Here is a 22,040-nt window from a genome sequence, read left to right as displayed (position 1 = left end):
TTTCCAGCACTTTATTAAGGCCTCTCACTAACGTACAAAGGTTAAAGAACCATTTCATTTTAAATCCCCATTTTCACTCACTAATAGCTTCCTCAAAAAATATATTTTTCCCCCCCATACATTTCTCGTGCTTACTCTGAGCCAAGAAGCAGCTTTCTTTGCAAGTTTGAGAAAAATGCCTTTTTGGAGTTAAGAGTGCAGGGCGTGGAGAGAGAAAGGGAGCAGTTTGGGGGGCATTTTTTTATTAAAAATGTTTCATCTGGTTTACTGCATTCAAGTAACTCAAAAGTGGCTTTATTTTCAAAAACATACTCAGCATATAGAGAGTTCTGGAAGGAATGCAATCTGAGCCATATTTGGAAACAAACGAACACACAAGCACTTGAAAATTATGTACTGAATGACTAGGGCTCCTAGGCACTATAGAATTACAAAAATAATACACTTACATTTTGTATTCAGTTAAAATGGATACCTCAAATGATTGATCAAATATCCACACTACAGTCTCAGAAATTCCAAAAGACCTTAAATGAGTTTTATGTAAGAGCCAGGTATTATTATTATTCTTTGAAAGAGAATTGTTGGGCTTGAACCTGAAAATCTTTTAGATATTAAATCAAGTTTAAAGAACTTTTTTCATGAGAATGAATACTGCTCACCCTTATCCTGCAATGAAAACTCCCCGTAACGTTTTGCAAAGCATCACCAGAGCAATAGTTTACAAAATTTTTACCATTAGCTTTAAAATTTAAGGGCTATTGCAAATGTTCATCATTGTAGGCCAGGCTTGACATGAGTAACTGGACATGGGTGAGTCCTCATTTCTTGAAAGGCAGAATTAGGGAGGTGAGTGGATCAGCAGGCTGGAAACAGAATGTTTGTACTAGCTAAGATAAAGGACAACACTCAGGAAACCATTTACAATGGCCAAGATTACCTCATTTTATGTTCCAGGCTTAAGAGTAAGTTATGCATGGGCAGAGCATGCTGTACAGGGATTGGTTCCTACAAAGTGACTAAACCAATCCCAAAATGCATGGACGCAACGTATAGAAAACACAATGTAATGTGTAAATGTACATAAAAAAAGAAGTTTCTGTGAACTTTGGATGTGTGAATGCCCTGTACCCATTCCCTACACTTCAGCCTGATCAATTCAAGTGTAGTTTGATTGTATGCAAATAATGAAAACTCATTGAAGCGTTCAGAGTTGAGTTGAGTTCATGGGACCCAAGCGGATAGAGTCTCAGGGGCTACTGAGTGGATAAGGTCTCAGATGCCACCCCAACATACCATTAAGTGGATAAGGTCTCAGGTTCTGGCCTGCTTTTACCATTATTTCAATTAGGCTTGCTTTCAGCTGAAATGATGATAAAAATGGATTCAGCCATTGATGCTGAATCTATATTTTAGCTCCCACAAATCCAGCTGATCTAGGATTAGTATCAGTGGGAATGTTTTTTTGCATTTCCCCTAGTATAGATGCTGCCTCATTGTCACAGTATAGAGTACAACAGAAACCCCCAACCTGATTTAACCATCTAACTTCAGTGGACTTTATTAAAATTTAATCATGAGAAAATAATTTACTTGGAATTTTGTTACTTAGGATTATTGTTATTACAGATTCCTATTCCGATCTCAAATCTCTGGCACCTGACAGGTCGGAAATAGGTTGTTTTTCTGAGCCATGTTTTCTGCTGGTGCCTGTCTGTAACTTTTTAAAAAAAAAAATATTAAAAATCGTTCCAGATACATTCCTAGAGAGTTTTCTGTTCTCTATAAAGGGGAATTTTCTTTGAAGAAAACAGCTGTTTTTCTGAAGATATATACAGATAAGAAGATTATCACTCACTTTTCCCTCAGAGTTGGGGATTGTTTGGGCTTTGCTACTTTTATATATATCAAAAGTAGTTTTTTTTCCAAATGAGCAGAGCAGTGGAGTTGCTGAACACTGGAACAATCAGGCAGGAAGGCATGCACTTCCTAGCAGTTGGTGGCTCAACAACTCAGAGCTTTGACCTACACACAATTTTACCCGTCATGCATCCAGGTATGAAATTCAGAGTAAGGGACCTATTACAACTAAACACTATTTCTCAAACCAATATTAAAGCAATTTGGAAAATGCTTACCAATCTCTTCCACTAAACTCCAACACTGAGCATGACAAATTAATGTTACTTTTTCATGGGACCACTGGCAAACTCAGATTTTGCCAGTGGTATTTAAAATTTTACAGTTTATTCCAAATGATTAACAGCTCATGCTTTTGAACTTTCAAGTAATTTGGGTGAGCAAAACAGATGTAGTTTTCTTTTAAAAACTTCAACAATAAAAATAAATTTTCTTTTAAATGTATTTAGTGAGCAATACTGGCTAGTGCACAGACCAGGGGGAGTAGAGTCAGAACTACTGGATTCTATACCCAACCCTACTACTGTCTCATTATATGATTAAATCACTTAACCTCAATGCCTTACTCTGCCAATCTGTAAAATGGGCATAATACCGCCCTTCCTCTCTCCCAAGAGAGATGTGAAATTGCTTTGAGATCCTCAGATGATATGTGCTATAAAAGTGCAAATCGTCACCAAGGCTGGGTTTTTTTGTTTGTTTGTTTTGTTTCTTTGTTTACACTTACCCGTGGTCCTCTTCCTTTTATTTTCCTTCCAGATCTGGTCACTAAAAGCCTTCGCTGGTATGACGACTGGGAATTTGATGGATTACTAAAAAATGAAGAGAACTGATGCTGTCTATTACATTGTTTTAAAAATTGTGGAGAGAGAAAGACCGGAAAAGATCATTTAGACAGACTCCACTACTATTTTGGATTGGGTCTTTTGCAAATTAAAAGAAGTCAGTCCAAATGAAAAGAAATTCTCACTCTCCAGCCAGTTCAGATAATAACTAATGGTCATCACTTCACTACTTTAAATATCATCCTATTCATAGTATAAAAAAAGGCATACAACGTTTAAAAATATCCCTTTAGGGGCAGATAGGAGAAGAAGTGTTCCCTTACACATTTTTGGAAAAGACTTGGCATATGAACATCTCAATACATGTACATGCCAAAACAAAGTCACTGTCATCATAATATAAGCCTGCCCTTTCCTCATTCCTATCGTTCATCTTTCTGCCTAAATTTGTTCTAAGTTCTTAAGGATAGGAACCTGGTCTCTTTAAACATTTCTCCAATGTATCTAAGCACTCTTTTGGGTGCTGCAAAAATTAATAATAATTTGCAGTGGAATTACAGCTTGTGAAATGTTCCAGGGACAGCCATAAGGAGTGAACAACTCTGTTTAGCCTCAGGATAGGTATTGTACCATTATGGCTTGTGCTGTACAAGATTGACTACACTAACTGACCAGTGTGCTCCAACCTTGATCTGGAGAGAGAACTTATAAGGCTGAGATTCATCTGCCTGGTCCAATGGAACTCCCTCCCACAAGATAATATTGAAGCCAAGAGCACAGTAAGAGAATCATGCACATATATCAAGAACAACAGATATACTTTTTATCTTGTCTAGTACAGGGAGTACAAATCTCTGTAAAGTAAACCACTAACTGATGTAGGCAGGAATGTATTTCCTATATGGGCAGTTTACTTCATAACTATCCATTATAACGTTTCTTGCACGTCTCAGAAATTTCTGTACTGGCTATAGTCAGTAATAAGATTCTAGAAAATATTAACTATTGGTCTGATAAGGTATGGCAGAAAGAATCAGTGTCCAATTTAAGGTGGTTCATCAGAAACTGAACTGAGAAACATAATAATTCATATGAGCCACTAAACTGTAATATGGTGCTGAATTTCCACTTGATACTAATGAGTCAAGGCGTGTGAGGTAATATCTTTTACTGGACCAACTTCTGGTGGAGAGAGAAGCATGGGGGCCATACAGAGCTCTCCTTCAGATCTGGGAAAGGTCTCAAGAACTCTGTGTGGCATGAAAGCTGCTCTCTCTCACTAAGGCCTGGTCTACACTAGGACTTTAATTCGAATTTAGCAGCGGTAATTCGAACTAACCGCTCAACCGTCCACACCAGGAAGCCATTTAATTCGAACTAGAGGGCTCTTTAGTTCGAATTCGGTACTCCACCCTGACAGGTGGAGTAATGCTAAATTCGACATGGCTAGCTCGAATTAGGCTAGGTGTGGATGCAAATCGAACTTAGTAGCTCCGGGAGCTATCCCACAGTGCACCACTCTGTTGACGCTCTGGGCAGCAGTCGGAGCTTGGATTCTCTGACCAGCCACACAGGAAATGACCCGGGAAAATTTGAATTCCTTTTCCTGTCTGGGCACTTTGAATCTGACGTCCTGGCTGGACATCGGGGCGAGCTCCGCAGCACCTGCAACGATGCAGAGCTCTCCAGCAGAGGAGTTCATGTTATCTGTGAATAGAAAGAGGGACCCAGCATAGACTGACTGGGAACTCTTCGATCTGATCGGTGTGTGGGGCAAGGAGTCTGTGCTTTCGGAGCTGCGCTCCAAAACACGGAATGCGAAGACCTACGAGAAGGTCTCCAAAGCCATGAGAGACAGAGGATACAGGCGGGATGCAACGCAGCGCCGCGTGAAAATCAAGGACCCCAGACAAGGCTACCAAAAAATCAAAGCGGCAAACGGACGCTACGGAGCCTGCCACCACTGCCCCACCAGTGACCGTGGACTCTGACGATGGGACAGTGTCGACGGCCAGTTCCTCGGTGATGTTCGCGGACGGGGAAGATGAGGAAGGGTTTGTGGAGGACGAGGCAGGCGAGAGCGCTTACAACGCTGGTTTCCCCGACAGCCAGGATCTATTCATCACCGTCACGGAGATCCCCTACCAACCCTCCCCGGCCATGACCCCGGATCCTGAATCAGGGGAAGGAGCAGTCGGTAAGTGCTTTAACCATGTGAACTTTTATTCTTAATATAACAGGAATCTTAACTGTGTGAAAAGGAGGTCTCTCTAGATATGGGGATAGAACAGAAATCATCCTTGGAGATCTCCACGAAGCTCTCCTTGCGTTAATCGAAAAGCATCAGCAGGAGGTTCCTGGGGAGAGCTGCCTTATTGGGTGCTCCGTGGTAGCACAGTTTTCCGCGCAAGGCTTTCATGAGGTACTCAGGGAGCACTGCCTCCCCGAGCACGGCTGCATCGGGCCCTGGTTCATGCTAGCTTTCACGCAGCATGCGCTCTCTATCTCCTTCAGTGACCCTCCTCAGGGTGATCTCGCTCGGAGACTCCTGCATCTAATTAGGGTAATTACTGTAATTTTACGCCTGGTCCAAAGTATTTTTAAAAAATCTACGGACAGACGGCATAGCACAGACTCAGCACGCAGCTGTGTGACGAGCGTAACGGAAAGCCAAAGAATATAATGGACGCTCATGGAGGGAGGGGGGAATGAGGACGCAAGGTATCCCACAGTTCCTGCTGTCTCCGAAAAGTATTTGCATTCTTGGATGAGCTCCAAATGCTTCTAGGGTCAAACACAGTGTCTGCGGTGGGTCAGGGCATAGTTCGGCAATTTGCGCACACACCCCACCCACCACCAGAAGTGAAAACAATCCTCTGTTGACTCTTTTACATGTCACCCTATCTTTACTGAATGCTGCAGATAGACGCGATGGTGCAGCACTCAACACCAACATCCTTGCTCCCCCCACGCTATGGATGGCTGATGGTACAAAAAGATGGGTATCCGTCCTCAACATCAGCCTATTGGCACATGGGGCAGTGCAAAAGGACTGGTAACCATGCTTACTAGCATCTGTGAGGTTGATCAAGGGCGCCTGGCCCTAATTTTTCATGGTAGATGGTGCAGTATGGCTGTTAACTGTCCTCATCATTGCAACAGGGGGCTGAACTCCATCAGCCCCCACCCTTCCTGTGTAAAGAAAAGATTGAATTGCCCCTGAACTAGCAGAGGGATGATGGGCTCCTTCATCCACACTCCTTAATGTCCTGCCTGGACTATCATTGCAGCTGGAGGCTTCCTTCCACTCATTTCTCACAAACAAGTCACTGTGTCTTATTCCTGCATTCTTTATTACTTCATCACACAAGTGGCGGGACAATGGTATGGTAGCCCAGGAAGGCTGTGGGAAGGCCGGAATGAACAGGTGGTGTTGTTGCAGGAGCACCCCCTTGTGAATAGCATACAGCTCCAAATTTATGCAGGATCGGACACAGAGCAGCTGTGCTCTCTGGTTCTATGATACAGTGGTTCTCTAGTACACTTGCCCATAATCTAGGCAGGACTGATTCTATTTTTAGATACCAAAAAGGAGGGATTGACTCAGGGAGTCATTCCCAATTTTTGCTTTTGCGCCCCTGGCTGCTCGGCCAGGGGCACTTATGACAGCACCAAATGGTGCAGTGCAAAAGGACAGGTAACCATGCCCATCTTATTACCATCTTATTACCAATTTATGGTATGGTAGATGGTACAATATGGCTGGTAACCGTCTCAGCTGTCATGCAAAAGCAAAAGCATGCTGCTGTGTAGCGCTGCTGGCCCGCCTCTGTCAGCGGCATCTAGTACACATACGGTGACATACACAAAAGGCAAAACAGTGTCCATGGTTGCCATGCTATGGCGTATGCCAGGGCAATTCTGGGAAAACGGGCTTGAAATGATTGTCTGCCGTTGCTTTCCCGGAGGAAGTAATGACTGGCGACATTTACCCAGAATCCTCCGCGAAAATGATTTGTGCCCCAGCAGGCACAGGGGTCTCAACCCAGAATTCACAGACACAGGCTAGACTCAGTTAATTGTTCGCAAAAATGTATCTTTGCAAGGAATTCACTCCCTGTTTCCCATCTCACAGCTTCCACTGTCTCCAGACCTGACACAGCATCCCCCTCACAGAGGCTGGCAAAGATTAGGCGGCGAAAGAAAAAGACAAGGGACAAGATGTTCGAGGAACGTATGGGCTGCTACCTAGCAGAGGCGGACCAGCAGAGCCAGTGGAGGGAGACCGTCTCTCTGTGGCAGCGCTCACACAGCGAACGGGAGGAGGTGGCGTGAGGAAGAGAAGCAGGCGACTGAAACGCTGCTTGGACTAGTGAGGGAGCAAACGGACACGCTCAGGCGCCTTGTGGATGTTCTGCAGGACCGCAGGAGGACAGAGACACCCTGCAGTGTATCTGCAACCGCACTCCCCCGCCACAAAGTCCCATACCCCCCTCCCCGAAAATAATCAGGAGGAGGGGCGGCCGGGGACGTGAATACTGTCACTGCACCACAGCACAGTGCTCAAGTACCCAAAAGCTCTCATACCATACATTTGCCGAAGTCCTTCACTTCCAGACTCACAGTAGTCCCAATCCCAGTCCCATTCCCTAACTGTCTACTTAATTAATAAAAATGCTTTGCTGTTAATTACTGTTTCCGTTATGTTTTTTCAAAGAAGACTGTGTTTGAATGGGGGGTGTGGGGAAGGGGGTGGTTAATTGCATAGGACAGTCACCTTTCCCAGGGTACAGACACGGGGGCAGGATCAGCAGCGGGTCACACACACGGTGCAGTCAGTAGGCACCCTGGTCGGTATGGGAGGTGTTTTCCAGGATCTGTGTGGTCGGGGGAGATGTGACTTTGCAGCGGGGGAGGGCGGTTACAGATCTTATACAGCGGTCCTTGTCCTGGACCGCTGAGTCACGCAGCTGAGGAATCTGTATCCGTCCTCCTCCACCACAAGGTCACATATCCGCCCGCACACAGAATTCCATAAAGAGGGATGGCAGGCTCCGTTGAAAGAAGCCTTCCGGCACTGCGGACCGCTCTAGGAGCAGGAGCCTGTCATTCCTTGAGTTTAGAGGCGGTCTTTACATCACCGCACACCCTACCCAGCACAGTCTGCGTCCCAGTTTCAACCCTTTCACGAAAAGTCATGAATAAAGAAACCTTTGTTAAGTAATAATGGGACATGTATTTTATTTTTACACGTGTGCTGGAAGTGGGGGTAACGGGGTGAACGGGGTATGTAACCGAAGAGGAGAGTCAACAGTAACTGGGTAAAGAAACAGTGGCAGGTTCAGCTTCTCTGTAAAGAAACTGAACAGTCACAGGTCACGCTGCTCACTGGTATTTGAAGAGTTCCTTGTCGCTGTCCCAGGTGCCTGTATAGGGCTTCATGAGCAAGTGCATTAGCGGGCAGGCTGGGTCCCCGAGGATGACTATAGGCATCTGCACATCCACAACAGTTATTTCGTGGTCCGGGAAGAAACTACCTTCCTGCAGGCGTCTGAGCAGCCCACAGTTCCTGAAAACACACGCATCATGAACCTTGCCCGGCCACCCGACGTTGATGTTTGTAAAACGTCCCCTATGGTCCCCCAGTGCTTGCAGCACCATTGAAAAGTAGCCCAATTTCTCATCAGCTGACTGTGGAAGAGGTGGACGATAAAGTGCGAGGAGGAGAAAACGGCGATGATCGCAGCGGGCTCCATGCTTGCAGTGCTGTGGCGTCCGCGCTGTCACTGACCAGAAAAGTGCACGAACAGATTGCCCGCAGGCGCTTTCAAGGAGGGAGGGAGGGAGGTTGTGATTGACGGTTCAATGACGACACTTACCCAAAACCACCCTCGACACATTTCTCCCCCCAGCAGGCATTGGGGGCTCTACCCAGCATTCCAATGGGCAGCGGGGACTGCGGGAACTGTGGGATAGCTTCCCACAGTGCACCGCTTCCAAAGTCGACGCTGGCCCCGTGAATGTGGACTCAGAAATTCGAATTAGTGTATTTAGTATGGATACACAAATTCGACTTCATAAGGTCGAATCCACAAATTCGAACTAAGTTGATTCGAAATAGTCTTGTAGTGTAGACAAGGCCTAAGAGAAGTTGGTCCAGTAAAAGATATTACATCACCCACCTTGTCTCTCTAATTTCCTGGGACCAACACAGCTACAACTATGCTGCATACAACCCTTGATACTAAAGCAGTGATCTACCCTTGAAGTGAAAGGCTCCATATACTGTTTGTAAATCCCCAGAGCCAGCCATCTCAAGTGGAAACTGTATTTGTAAGTCAGTGCTTAAATTTTCCTCTATTCCTTCTTACATTATTTTCCTTGTAAAATTCCCTTAAAATGTATCATTGTAATATCCACACTACTCACCTTTAAAAACAAGAACATTTTATGAAATCTGAAGTGTCACTGCTCATAACGTGCCAGTGGTTAAGCACCACATGGGAAACCTGGACTTCACCTATGAATCTAAAAGTACTGACTTGATCACACCATTGTCAGTGTGCAGTCCCACTCAAACATATGTAAGCTTACCTTTCTCTTTCCTTCTCCCTGCTCTTCCTTTCTTTTTCTTTTTCATCTATTTTAGGAGGACTTTTTCTCATGAGGAACCTGTTTTCTGGTACAGGAGGGATCTCCTCGGGACGGACAGTAGACAGTGGCTGTGCTTCAGGGTTTTCATCTTCACTTTCATTGGATGAGCTTTATTTATACACAAACAAAAAGCTATCAATCCTTCAGTTTTAAATATTTGTGTACTTTAGATTTGGGCTTTCTAGGAAAGGTCTCTCAACCTGTCTATACTTAAGTACTTCAGAAGCGTTGTCAACTGAAGATACACATAGAAAAAAAGAGGAATTATTTACTTGGTCATCAGAGCAATTTAGAAAAGGTCTGAGTTCTGCAGGTTATACGTAATGGTCTTTGTAGTAGTAATAAAAAAAATCTAGCTAAGGCACAAAAATCTGAAAGTTATCAACCCAAGCACTTACAGATATTTGAAAGTATTTACACATATAAAATAAAGGCTAAGGCTTCAAAAACAGCAGCCATTTTGCTCCCATGAGGTCTTCACTCAGAGATGTATATTATGTATGTATTCCTAACTGACATTATAAAAGATTTTTAACCAATGATTTTTTAATACATACAGTGAATTGCTAAATATACTTATATTGTATCTTTAGATTAGAGCTGGTTGTAAATTTTCTGAGGAGCCTGAGCGTCCACGGTCTGTAGCTCTGAGCGCAGCCCTGCCATGCCAGGGCTTCCAGGCTCCCTTCTGTGGAGCTGGGAGCATGGAAGCCCCAAGAGTCCAGCTCCTAGCTCCACAGCCACAAGCCTGAAAACCTTGGCTCATAGTTCTTTCCAGGGTACCTGCCACTGAGACGGGAACCTGGAGGTCCTGGTATGGGCTTCCAGGGTCTGTGACTCTAGGGCAGGCACACAATGCAGACTGCCCTGGACTGGGAACCCCAGGGCTTCCAGACTCCTGGGCCAGCTGGCTCCAGGGGCTGCCTGACTTTGAATGAAATCAAATTTCCAAATACCAAAATTTCTCACAAATTGAAAGTTTCAGCCAACTCTACTTTAGAAGAAACGGAGTTTGGAAAATTTATATTAAAAAGGTCACGTTCAGATTGTGTGTTTGAATATAAAACTGCGAGGAATTGTATAATTATTTGTCGGAATCTAAAGGGATCATGAGAAAAGTGAGTGCATTTAGATAGTAAGATACATGAAGCTGAGGCTGGTCTGAAGAATAGTACTGCTGTAACAGATGATTTCCTCGATTTTTAGTGGTTGCGCTGAAAGATAACATACTTGTACAACTTTAACTCTAAGTCAGATTTTTGCATGGGAATACTGTAGTAAACTGGGGGTAACATTTTCAGAAGCAGCCAAGTGACTTAAGAGCCTAAAGTTACATTGCCTTTTAAGGAGCCTTTGATGTGCTTGGGTAAGATTTTCAAAAGCACCTGACAGGTTTAACTTTGGCACCTGATTTTTGAGAAGTTATTACAAGTTACACATCAGTAAATTAAGGTGTTAACACGTTTGAGCTTTAATTTTGTTCGTTTTAGACCTGTATGCTCCTCATCATACATTATAAAAGTCTCACTGTGTATAAATTAATTCAAAGTTAATGAATATAAAAATGAGTCAAGGCATTAACTTTACAATGTGCAATTTTACAAATCAACACATGAAAATCTTAATCCAAACTACACAAGTGGCTCTTGTTACATACACTGGCAATAATGTATAGTACTAAAGCAGGAAAACTGAAGTCATTTACAAAAAAAAAAAAAGAATCAAGGAGCCTGCAATCCTCACACACCTAACTGGTGCTAGTTCAAACAGACATGTACCAAAGAATATTATATATGTGCAAAAACTGAAGTGATCTTATTCACAGAAATTTCCTACATCAAGACCAAAACAAGAAAGTAGCTAGCTGAAAACATTTATTTTTCTACAGCATATGTACTAACATATATTAAGTTTTACATTTACATTTTTAACAAAAAGCAATATGGACTGGTTCCAAAAGTCTTTTAGAATAGCAAAATAATCCTACCTTTTCTTACTTTTCTTTCTCTTTTTCTTTTCCTTCTTATGTTTTCTAGAATTTTTCTTGTGTTTCTTTTTTTTCTTTTTAGGTTTCTCTTCAGAAGCACTTTCAGAATCAGATGATGAATCAGAAGAAGATTTTGAATCACTTGAACTTTCTGAATCACTGGATGAGGACGACGACTTGTGTCTTTTCCTCTCTTCTTTCTTGGCTATAAATCAAAGTTACAAAGACATACATTTAGATGTCAAACAGTTCCACTGAAAGCTCAGAATAGACAATTCTATCTAATATCTCCCAAACTTCCTAAATAATTCTGACACAATACTTTATCTTGTAACTAAAGTCATTATGGTAAATACATAATAAAGATTTGGTGGAAAATATTTTTGTCATACAAATAATGGAGAAATTTAAAAAACAATACATAATAGCCTATTTATTTTAATTTAATTTATTTTAAATTACAAAGAAAAATTTTATTACCAACTGTGAACTCTCAGTAATGCTTAGCACTTTAATTGTACTAAAATATTACTTCTTTTTTAGCAGCAATCTTACATTAAAAGCATAACACAGAATGAAAAGTCTTATAAGGAATTTGTTCTCTAGTTTCCAGTATTAACATGATCTCAGACAATCTATTCTATTGAAACCCAATTAAACCAGTTTGATAGCAGCAGCAGATGACCTAGGCTGATCCACTTAGCAGCTAGTTCAGCATGAAATACCATAGATTTGAGAAGACCCAAGAAAAAGATAATTCTTCTTAAGTGAAACTGAGCTCAGAAAATAGAAGTGACCCTCAGAGCTCATCATTTTTCCACAAAAATATGCCAAGAAGTATGATGGTGCAAGCCAACTACTAATTGCGTCAGGTTAGAAAGAAACCTCCACTATGGGTAGGTTTTTCCACAATTATCCACTATAAAGTTCCTTGCACCTTCCTCAACAGTCCATGAAAGGATACCGGGCTCAATGGACCATTAATCTGATATTGTATGCCAGTTTCTATGTCTTATCATATCCTTGGCCTCTAAATGAAAAAGAGTTCAGTGCCACTTTTGGAGGCAGATATCAAGTCCATTAGGGCCTGGATTGAGAACCTAATTTCTTAACTTTGACAGTATGTGAAGCAGGTCTCATTAAAAAGGAGATGATGATGGCAAAAGTAGTAGTGTAAAAGACACAATTTTAAAACAATATAATGTATTTCATCCTTTCAACAATCAATAAAAAATAAGAAGGATGTCTCAACTAGATATATCAATTAATCCAAGCTATTCTCCAGCCAGACTTGTCCCCACCTCTCCAAAAGACTGTCAAAATAGGGGAGTTGTAGGATATTTTCAGACTCTGGAACATCATTATAATTGACTAATACAATTAGTTTTAAGTTTTATCCCCCCAACACCCACACCCACACACAAAGAAAAACATCACTGGCTATAGGACAGTTTTGTATGGTAAAAGGCTCAATCTCAGGCACTAGAGAAGACAAGAAATGCCAAAGGAAATTTTTTAAAAAAATGAATCCCCATTGTGTCTGTAGAAAACTGCATTTAAGCAGAAAGTTTGTTATGATCTTAAAATCAGACTTCAGAGTCAAAGAAGGATTTTAAATTTGAATATGACTCCCAGCTGGGATCATGTTCGTCTACTTAAACAGTTATTGAGAGCTACCTTAGAAGTTAATTAATCAGTTTCACTACTGGTTTATGCTGCTTTCAGCTGGCATACCCCAATGTATAGAAAATGGAATGTCTGCTTGGTACAAGTTATAGAGGCAAAAAGCAGCCTCAAACTTCCTTCTAAGGCAGGGTTGTTTGCAAAGGGGGAGGCAGGAGCACAAAAATGTGGGCACAGGAAGTCAGTACAGCTGAAAAGTGGATGCTGCTACCTCAGAAGAAGACATGGTTGGGATGTGCACCAACTCAGTGAATCCCTTCTGAAGCTGCAAACTAAAACATTGCCTCCTCTGGAAGGAGCCATGAGAAAGAGCACCAAAAGAAGCCACCGAGGTGAGCCGAGCACAGGGGCTTCGATAGTGCAGAGAGGCGTAATCTGTACCTAGCTATGGTGGAATAAAATCTGGTTATAAAACGAATATTGAGCTAATACGCTGGAGTAGCTGTTCTTCAGAAAAATGACCACAATTCCACAAAATATAGCCTCAACTTTCTTCATTGCAGGTTTACAAACCCATGGAAGTTGAAATGACTGGAGCTCCACAGTTCAACAGAAGCGAGCCCCTCAACAGCTCTAAATAACTGAAGGCTAACAACCAGCTTCTTTCCTGTGAAGCTCCTTAATTCTGCAGAAATGAAGTTGTAGAGAAACTCCACTCCAACAGAGACCTCTGTTGGCAGCCCCAGACAACATGAAGCTTTTGTGTATCCAGAGAACTTACGAACAATGAGTGGGTTTTACTGGGTTCAACCTTTTAACTCAAGCCATGTACTGGAAGTTATATACTAGTTATTTTGAAAATGAAATGGGAACTCAGTTAATTCCATATTTCAAGTAGAACCACTAGACAGTGGTCAGAAGGAGGGGACTACCTCTATGTACAGAGCTAGAGGAGGTGAAGAACTTCTCTTGAACTAGTGTATACCTGGAAATCCCCCTTAGAGGGGTATAAACTGCTAATTCAGGAGCAGTGTATTCATTCTGGAAATTAACAACAACTTTAGGTCCTTCAAACGACTCAGCTGTCATTAATAAAATGTCTGTCTTTTGACTGAGTTCCACGATCATAGTCACAGATATAAGTGGTCAGAGCAGGGGTTGTCATGTTCAGCCCTCAAGCTGGGCTGGTTCGGTTTTGTTTGTTTTTTTATAAAAGAGGTAATAACCCTAAAAAAACGGAAAAAATAATAAATACCATTCAGATATTCACATCTATAGTCTCCTGCCCAGTCATTTATCTATGCTAACTACCTCTTCTACCCAAAGGAGGGGATATAAAGAGAACAGTTACTCCCCCTGTCCCCATCCATTGAACAGAAGGGCAAGCCAAGTCAACAGCACACTCGTTTTTGAAAAGGTGTAATTTTGGGGACCTGCAAGACAGCAACACACAGAGAGAACAAATCTCTCTGACCCAATTCAGTTTCACATGACTTAGGCCTAAAGGTTGTACTGTCAGTGGATTATTTAACCAGTAGCTAAGACAGGATTGCCATTTGTTTTCCAGTTATTATTACACCATCCTGACAGATCATAAGCGTTGGAGGTAGCTGTATCCCAACAATTATCAACTGCAAAAAGTGAATATAGAATCCAGTATGATGGACGTCATGGAAGCAAAGGCAACTTACTTCTCCAGTATCGATGCATCACCTGTAATGAGAGGTTAGTATTTCTCACTACATTAAGCTTTTTAATGTTATCACAGAAAAGTCTGTTCTGATCTGGACTGGAATAACCAAATCAGTGGGGACAGATCCACATCTGGAAGGCAAAGCCTCTCTGGTTGAGTTTCAGCCAACTTCCATCACATACTCTTGATGTGCTGGGGGAACTTCAGGTTATTGTTTGCAAGTTGGACACGTCCATCATGGCTAGCAAGATCAAGTAGACAGACACTGTGTTTGCTGTTGGCAGTGCGTGTTAATTCTTTCTAATGAAGGGCAAGATGCCTCTGTTTCTCATATGAGCAGTAATTAGGCTACTGATAACCATCCCTTCATCTAAACACTCTTACTACCACCTTGTCTCAAATATGCCTTTTCTGGATAAAGTCAATGAGGCATGCAGTAATGAGACAGTCAATCCAGTTTCTGATTGGTTATATTTGGCTGACTCTTCGATTGCCCTCTAGTGATGGAAGCAACAATTTCAAAAGCTGTCTGGATGGGCGGGTAAGATCACTGAAGTGGTTCTGCTCTTTCAGAGAAATACCAGATGGTGGTGTTGGCTTGCTGGTCCAATGGCTTTCCAGAGGAATTCTGCAGGTCCAATGGCTTTCTAGAGGAATTTATATTGAGGTGCTACATGTACACTGGTGAAATGCAACTATTTTTTTCATTGCATGCAGACTGGGTGCTCTCTTTGCTTTTCCAGTGCCTGGCTGAGACAGTGACTTGGATGACAGCAAGCTGGTGAAGCTGAATCCAGACCGCAATGAGATGGTTATTCACTGCAGAGAAGCTTCTAGACCAGCTGACGGGCATGGTATTTTGCCCCTGAATTTGCTCATCCTAAACAAGGGGGTTTGCAATTTATGGGTACTTTTTTGAGCCCGAGATGGTACACTGGCCAAAAATGTCTTTCCACAACCGCACCTAAAACAACTGTAATCACTTTTCAGTTTTACACAACTTCACAATTATTCATACCTTTGTGGCCTACAGAATGGATTAGCATAATGTTGGAAAGCTTCAAGGACTAGATAGAACAAAGGCCTATGTCAGCGCATTGCTTATCAGTTTTGTTTGGCCCCCAAGTGTATGCAGCTGCGTTCACATGTATGTATCCAAAGTATCTAGTACAAAGGGTCAACGGATGTATCTTGTGTCCCCTTCAGAATGACAAATGTATCCTTAACAGATGTTCTTGTTTCCCCCTTAAAATTGATGTATGTATCCTGCGTACCCAATTATCCCCTAATAGATACATGTACAGGTTCTACAGGTCAACCAAATGACGTAGACGAACGTAGGCTAAGTTGTTTGTTACTGATTATAAAAAGGCCCGTTCGGGCTTGTGGGGTGTGTCTCTTTCTCTGGCACTAGCCGAGAGGAGCACCCGCTCAGCTGACTGATCAATAAAGGGTGTGGTACTCATCTTCCTGTCTCCGTGCCTCCTTGGTGTAATTAGGTAAGCTCCAGGGGGAAACGAGCCCTTTTGGCTAACAAATGGCGACTCCGCCGGGACTTCTCTCCCTGTAGGGGGCGCTGACCGGCGGTCAAGGACGACTCTGGAGAGTGGCCACCTCGGGCTGTTGGTTTGCTCGAGCTCCAGGTCGCCGCAATTGACCGGGACGGCTGCGCCCCCTCTATAGAGAACTCCAAATGACACAGAGGCAAGACGGTACCAGAAGAGGGGAGTCCACCTGCCGGACGCGGCCACTCCGGGCGTGGTAAGTGCGTTACCTCCTGGGTTTTGAGGATTAACGCCCCCGAAGTGCGGGTTGGACCTTGGGCCCCTAACAGGTTTTTGTTTAAGATACCTAGGTACAGCCACGGCTAATGAATAATTCTGTTAACTCCACTAGTTCGGGGGCCGTGCCGAACGACTATGGGAATGTGACTACTACGCTGTTGTTTTTATTCCTGGTAGGGGTACTTTTGTTTTTCGTTATATTGATGTACTGGAAGCCGAAACCGTGATAACCGGGTCTAGGAGTGTGTGAACCCATCTTCTCTCCCCCCCTTTCCTTTCTGTGTGGGCTACTGACAGTCTGATCATCTCACTGGACGCAATCAGAGTAAGCGGCGCCGTCTCCCAGAGACTAGCCGACGCTCTTTGCTGAAGGGAGGTGTAGGAGAGTCGTGGTCATCCTCGTTAGTCTCTCCTGTGTGAGTGCCCTGTAGGGAGAGATCCTTAGTTTATGAGCAGCTAGTGCGGACAGGGCACCCTCTCTGCGTGTGTAAGTAGAAAATGGGTAAGGAACAGTTTAAACATTCCACCTCACCCCCTAAGGGCACCCCAGCATATTATATGTACGTACATTATGGTTCTAAAACCTGCAGGTATTTAGAGAATTGGAATCTTCACACGTGTGAAGATCCATCTAAACAATGCCCATTAGAAGGTACCTTCAATCTAGATAAGATCATATAACTCAGAGGAGCTTTTAATCACCAAAGAAAAGCCTCTGACACAGTGTGAGCAATTTGTCTAGAAATGGGTTAATTTGAAATTCAGCTTGGCAGAGAGATAAAGAGAAAGTTGTTTTATGCTCAAGGTCAAGAATCAGCGTAGACTATGTTAAGTACAAAGAAAAACTGCTTTCAGCCCCACAAAGACTGTTGGAAATTCTGAACAAGCTGTATACAGGATAATCTCCCGTCCACCTATTCCCCTTTTCTGAATGTTATACACAGACATGGCCAGTCTGGATATGTGTGAGTATTAAAATGGCTTAAGGCTTGGGGCATTTATATTTTTTTTGAGTGATGTGGGAGCATTCCCAACACTCTCCATTGTTGTTTTATTATTTTTAATGAAGCTTTAAAATTTGGTTATATGGTGTGTTTTCTCTATCTTCCCGCAACGTCCTGCAGTGTCAGCCTGATCACCTGACATGAGGGATTGATTGGTAACAGAAATTTGTCACAGTTTGGTGAGCAATAGAGAATGGGGGAGCCCTGCAGAATTTACACCATTTATTTGTTTTATCCTTGTTATTTTATGTTTGTTTTGCTTGGTACTGTTGGTGTTATATGTTAAGGATTGCATAATTAAAGGTGTGCCCACTCTCAGCTGCAGTAAGTCTGAGAACTGCAGAGGGGTTTAGCATTCCTATCTCCACCCTGGTTGACTGGGAAGGGTGGCAGGTGGATCTACCCCCAGTCGTAGCAGGACTGGGCAATAGAGTAGTTGGAGAAAAGGAAAAAAATGTGTATTTGATAACTAGAATTGAGCAATTAAGAGCATAGATCATGAACCAGGCAGCAACTCAAACCTGCGCCCAGGGCAAGTTGCAGGCCTTAAGACAGGACTTCCAGTTAGAAAAGGAAGCCCTGGCTAAGCAAGTACCAGTCCTTCAGGGACTTGTTAAAATTTAACCATTCGTGCTCAGCATATGCCGTAACAGCAGTGTGTTTGCTACAAGAGGAAATTAAATAGTTAAACGCCAGTGGGCCATGCGTTTTGCCCAGGTGGCAAGCCTCATAAAAAAAAAAAAATTTAAATAGCCTTGTAAGTAAAAATGTTTAAGAGAAGAGACCAGAAAGGGTGGGGGCTAGTTAAAAAGCCTACACTCCTAGCTAAACTGGTAGTAAAACAAGTTGGTAAACAAGTAAAACAAAAGGAACGGTTCAGCAAAAAAAAAAAAAAAAAAGGATCGGGCCCAGGCGGGCAGGCAACAGACAGAGAACTTGGAGAACAGGTTGGAAACTTTTGAGGGTGTAGTGGAAAGAAGAAGTAAGTGAGTATAAGCATGGGGATTTCAAATACTCAAGAGGATATTTGGAATGGTGATTTGAATTGGTAAGTGGCTGTTGAAAGACAAAGCAAGTGATTTAAGGGAAGAGCAAGTGATTTAAAGGAGAGTGAAAAGTTAACTCTGTAGTTGCTGGAGGGAACAGCAGTTGAACTTTGTAAAAATGCTAAAAAGAAAAGTTCTTGGTATCTTTAAAATATTTGTAAATAAATTCAGGCAAAGAAATTATTAGATTGCAATCATTTGGCTATGAACAATTTTGTTGAATTAGCTAAAGAATGTATACAGTGCTACATAAATAAAAATTTATTAGGCTCTAAGGCACTATAAGTGGTGATGTTTTCTTTCAGTGTTTAAAAGCAGGAGTTAAAAGTAAAAAGCAAACCAGAAAGCATCTGTATTAATGCAAATTATCTAACTGATAAGGTAGAGGCCACTGAAATCTGGGCTGTCTATGAAACACATACAAGAAAATATGGGGTAATTCTCCTGTTTTGCCTGAAATCAACAAGGGTATTTGTATATTTTAAGCAATGATTGACTGCCCAGAAGGGGTAGACCTTTGTTTTTGTCTTTCAGATAATCAAAGAAAACTAATGCCAGCTAAACAGCATACAACATACCATGATTTACTGGCAGAGTAAAAATTATGTTTTGTGTTCTATGTTCTGTCTTGTGGTGTTTGTCTCGTGGCCAGAATTGTTGTGTTTAATATTTTCATGGGATAGTCTGGTTTAAAATAAAGCAGAAGGCTTGAATTGAAATGCAGATATTTGTTTTGTTCAACTTAAAATACAAAGTGTTTGGATACATCAGAAAAATGTGATATACTAAAGTCTTATGTATTTTCTTAAGTAAAAGAAAAAACTGCATTGGCCAAAACTTTTAATTAAAAATTATTATTAAAATTTGCATACTAACAGTCTTTGGAAGCAAGGACATAAAAAGTTAACCCACTCCCCATATTGTACATGGAATCCTTCTGGCTACCTCAGATTTCTAGCCAGAGGGCTGGGGATGGTGGGAAGCTATTGGACTAGAGGTTGTATTGAATGAACTCATCAAAGTGGGTGTGCTTGTCCTGGTTTGTTGTTCCAAAGCTCTGTAATACGGTTATTTTAGTAGAAGGGTATATGTGGCATACATTAAATAATAAGACTAATGTACTGTATAACAGCAATGTGTATGTGTTCATTGTTAACAAAAGGTGTATAAGTAAAAAGTAAAAGTTTCCTTTGTAGGTTAAAAAAGCCAAAAAGGGGAAAAGGAAATTAGCAAGCTCAGTCAAAAAAAAAAAAAAAAAAAGATACACTGACTTCGTTCAAGGACACTGTTCAGTTAAAACTTGGCTAACAACCAGAAAAGGGGGGACTTGAATATGCCCAACCAGCTGTAAAATCTGCAAAGACACTAATGCAATGTGTTAGGTTTCCTTTTTACACAGGTAAAGAAGCACTATCCGAAGACCCTAGCAGCCCTGCCACTCCTTGGAACCTGGAGACCGGATCAATGTACAGTCCTGCTGACTACCGACACCGCTGTGAAGTGCCAAAGACTGCCTGGACCCAGGATTCTCACTGCAAAAAGACCCCTCTACATCAGGAGAATTCTCCTACTGATAATTAGCCTATTCTTTCTTCTAGTTCAACTGTGCTTCTGGACAGCAGGGAAAGAGGACAAGGTGATGTGCTAGCTAACCTCTCCCTTGTCCACTGACAGACCAACTGTGCCTTTGAACTTTTCTAGAAGAAACACTCACTCCACTGACATTGCCAAAGTCCAGGAATTCCTGACTAAAAAGGACATTGAGAACTGACCCTGGTAAAGAATCAAAGAATTATACACTGGCAGGAACAAACTTGTGGGACCCCTGTTTGGAAATGTGGTATTAATTGAATTTTGGGGTTTATTCTACAGGCTGCGCCCTGTGTTTTGGATAAATCCTTTAGTATGTATTGCCCTCCCTAATTGGATTTTAAATGACATTGCCTTTATCCAGTTTTCAGATCACTTTTACATACCCAGATTGCTCACAAGGGGCTGCCATTAAATTAGCACAACAGAAAGCCTTATTTCCTCTGGAAAAAGGGTTATTTCCTCTGGAAAAAGGGGGAATGGACCTGATCCTTGTGGGCTGGGGCCAATAGTGTAGCAGTCATTTGAAATATTTTTCAAAGCCGAGAACATGATAAGAAATTGGGCCAACTAGAAAAGGCCACTAGCCTTATTTCTAAAGTTCAGCTAACCCAAGTATAGGCTGGAGTTGGTGAGGTACATGTCATTTCCACCCTTAGTTCTACGACCCAGAAGTTACTGACAGAGATGGTGTTGAAAATCACTGAGACTGGGAAGGCATTGCAGTGGGATCTAGTATGTTTAGAAATTCAGGATTTCCTGAATGACCAGCTGATGGCCATTCAGAGTGATCTTGAGCACCAGACTTGGCCCACTGCCCTTACAGACACATCAGAAGTACCATCTGATCTGTGGTCATGGAAACATATTTGGACACTTTCTGGATGGAAGTGTGAACATTTACAGTGCTCCTTCCAAGCATATGGACCGGTTAGGGTGGGTGTGGCTCCCACATACCGAATCCTGCCGGGTCCATGGGAAGGATGCATATGGGACTAAATTATTCACCAAGACATCTGGGAAATTAAACCACTTGGTATACCTACCTAAGCTTTCTGTCCTCGAAGTATGAGAAAACTCAGACAAAAGTTTGTTGAGTATTCTCAAAGGGGGGAGAACTGTTGGAAAGCTTCAAGGACTAGATAGAACAAAGGCCTATGTCAGCGCATTGCTTATCAGTTTTGTTTGGCCCCCAAGTGTATGCAGCTGCGTTCACATGTATGTATCCAAAGTATCTAGTACAAAGGGTCAACGGATGTATCTTGTGTCCCCTTCAGAATGACAAATGTATCCTTAACAGATGTTCTTGTTTCCCCCTTAAAATTGATGTATGTATCCTGCGTACCCAATTATCCCCTAATAGATACATGTACAGGTTCTACAGGTCAACCAAATGACGTAGACGAACGTAGGCTAAGTTGTTTGTTACGGATTATAAAAAGGCCCGTTCGGGCTTGTGGGGTGTGTCTCTTTCTCTGGCACTAGCCGAGAGTAGCACCCGCTCAGCTGACTGATCAATAAAGGGTGTGGTACTCGTCTTCCTGTCTCCGTGCCTCCTTGGTGTAATTAGGTAAGCTCCAGGGGGAAACGAGCCCTTTTGGCTAACAATAATGTTCTCAATATTCTCACTTGGAAGTTTCAGCTGGTACAGATTGCAAAGGCCTGACTGCCTACTGCAGTTGGCCACAGACACTACATCAGTGCTCCATAGAGACTGTTAGCTTCCTGTTCACTTCTGGGCCCAATTCAAAGTGAAAAGTTCTCTCTTAGAAGGCATACATGGTTTGGCTCTTAACCACCTGAGACCATTTCTTTAGTTATGCACTACCATGGCAACTGAAGTCATCTGACAAGCTTGTTAAGCATCCCTAAAGCTGCTGGCAGAATATTTTCAAGGGAGAGGCCTCTACTCCACCGTCTGCTTTCATTGTTGGTCCAATACAGAAGAACAAGG

General features: G+C 42.3%; 1 protein-coding gene across 3 annotated transcripts in view; it reads right to left on the bottom strand.

The window, feature by feature from the left end:
- PPIG (peptidylprolyl isomerase G) overlaps nt 1-22,040 on the bottom strand; it is a 48,436-nt gene that overhangs the window by 2,460 nt on the left and 23,936 nt on the right. For all 3 annotated transcript variants that reach the window (XM_045032637.1, XM_045032638.1, XM_045032639.1), the window contains 3 exons: nt 11,347-11,551; nt 9,300-9,467; nt 2,648-2,732 (listed from right to left, as the gene is read on the bottom strand). In XM_045032637.1, the coding sequence (XP_044888572.1) occupies nt 2,648-2,732; nt 9,300-9,467; nt 11,347-11,551 (458 nt within the window). The remainder of the gene's footprint in view (nt 1-2,647; nt 2,733-9,299; nt 9,468-11,346; nt 11,552-22,040) is intronic.

This window comes from Mauremys mutica, chromosome 10 (genome assembly GCF_020497125.1).
Source record: "Mauremys mutica isolate MM-2020 ecotype Southern chromosome 10, ASM2049712v1, whole genome shotgun sequence".
Taxonomy (NCBI): Eukaryota; Metazoa; Chordata; order Testudines; family Geoemydidae; genus Mauremys; species Mauremys mutica.
This window is presented reverse-complemented; position numbering and strand designations above follow the sequence as displayed.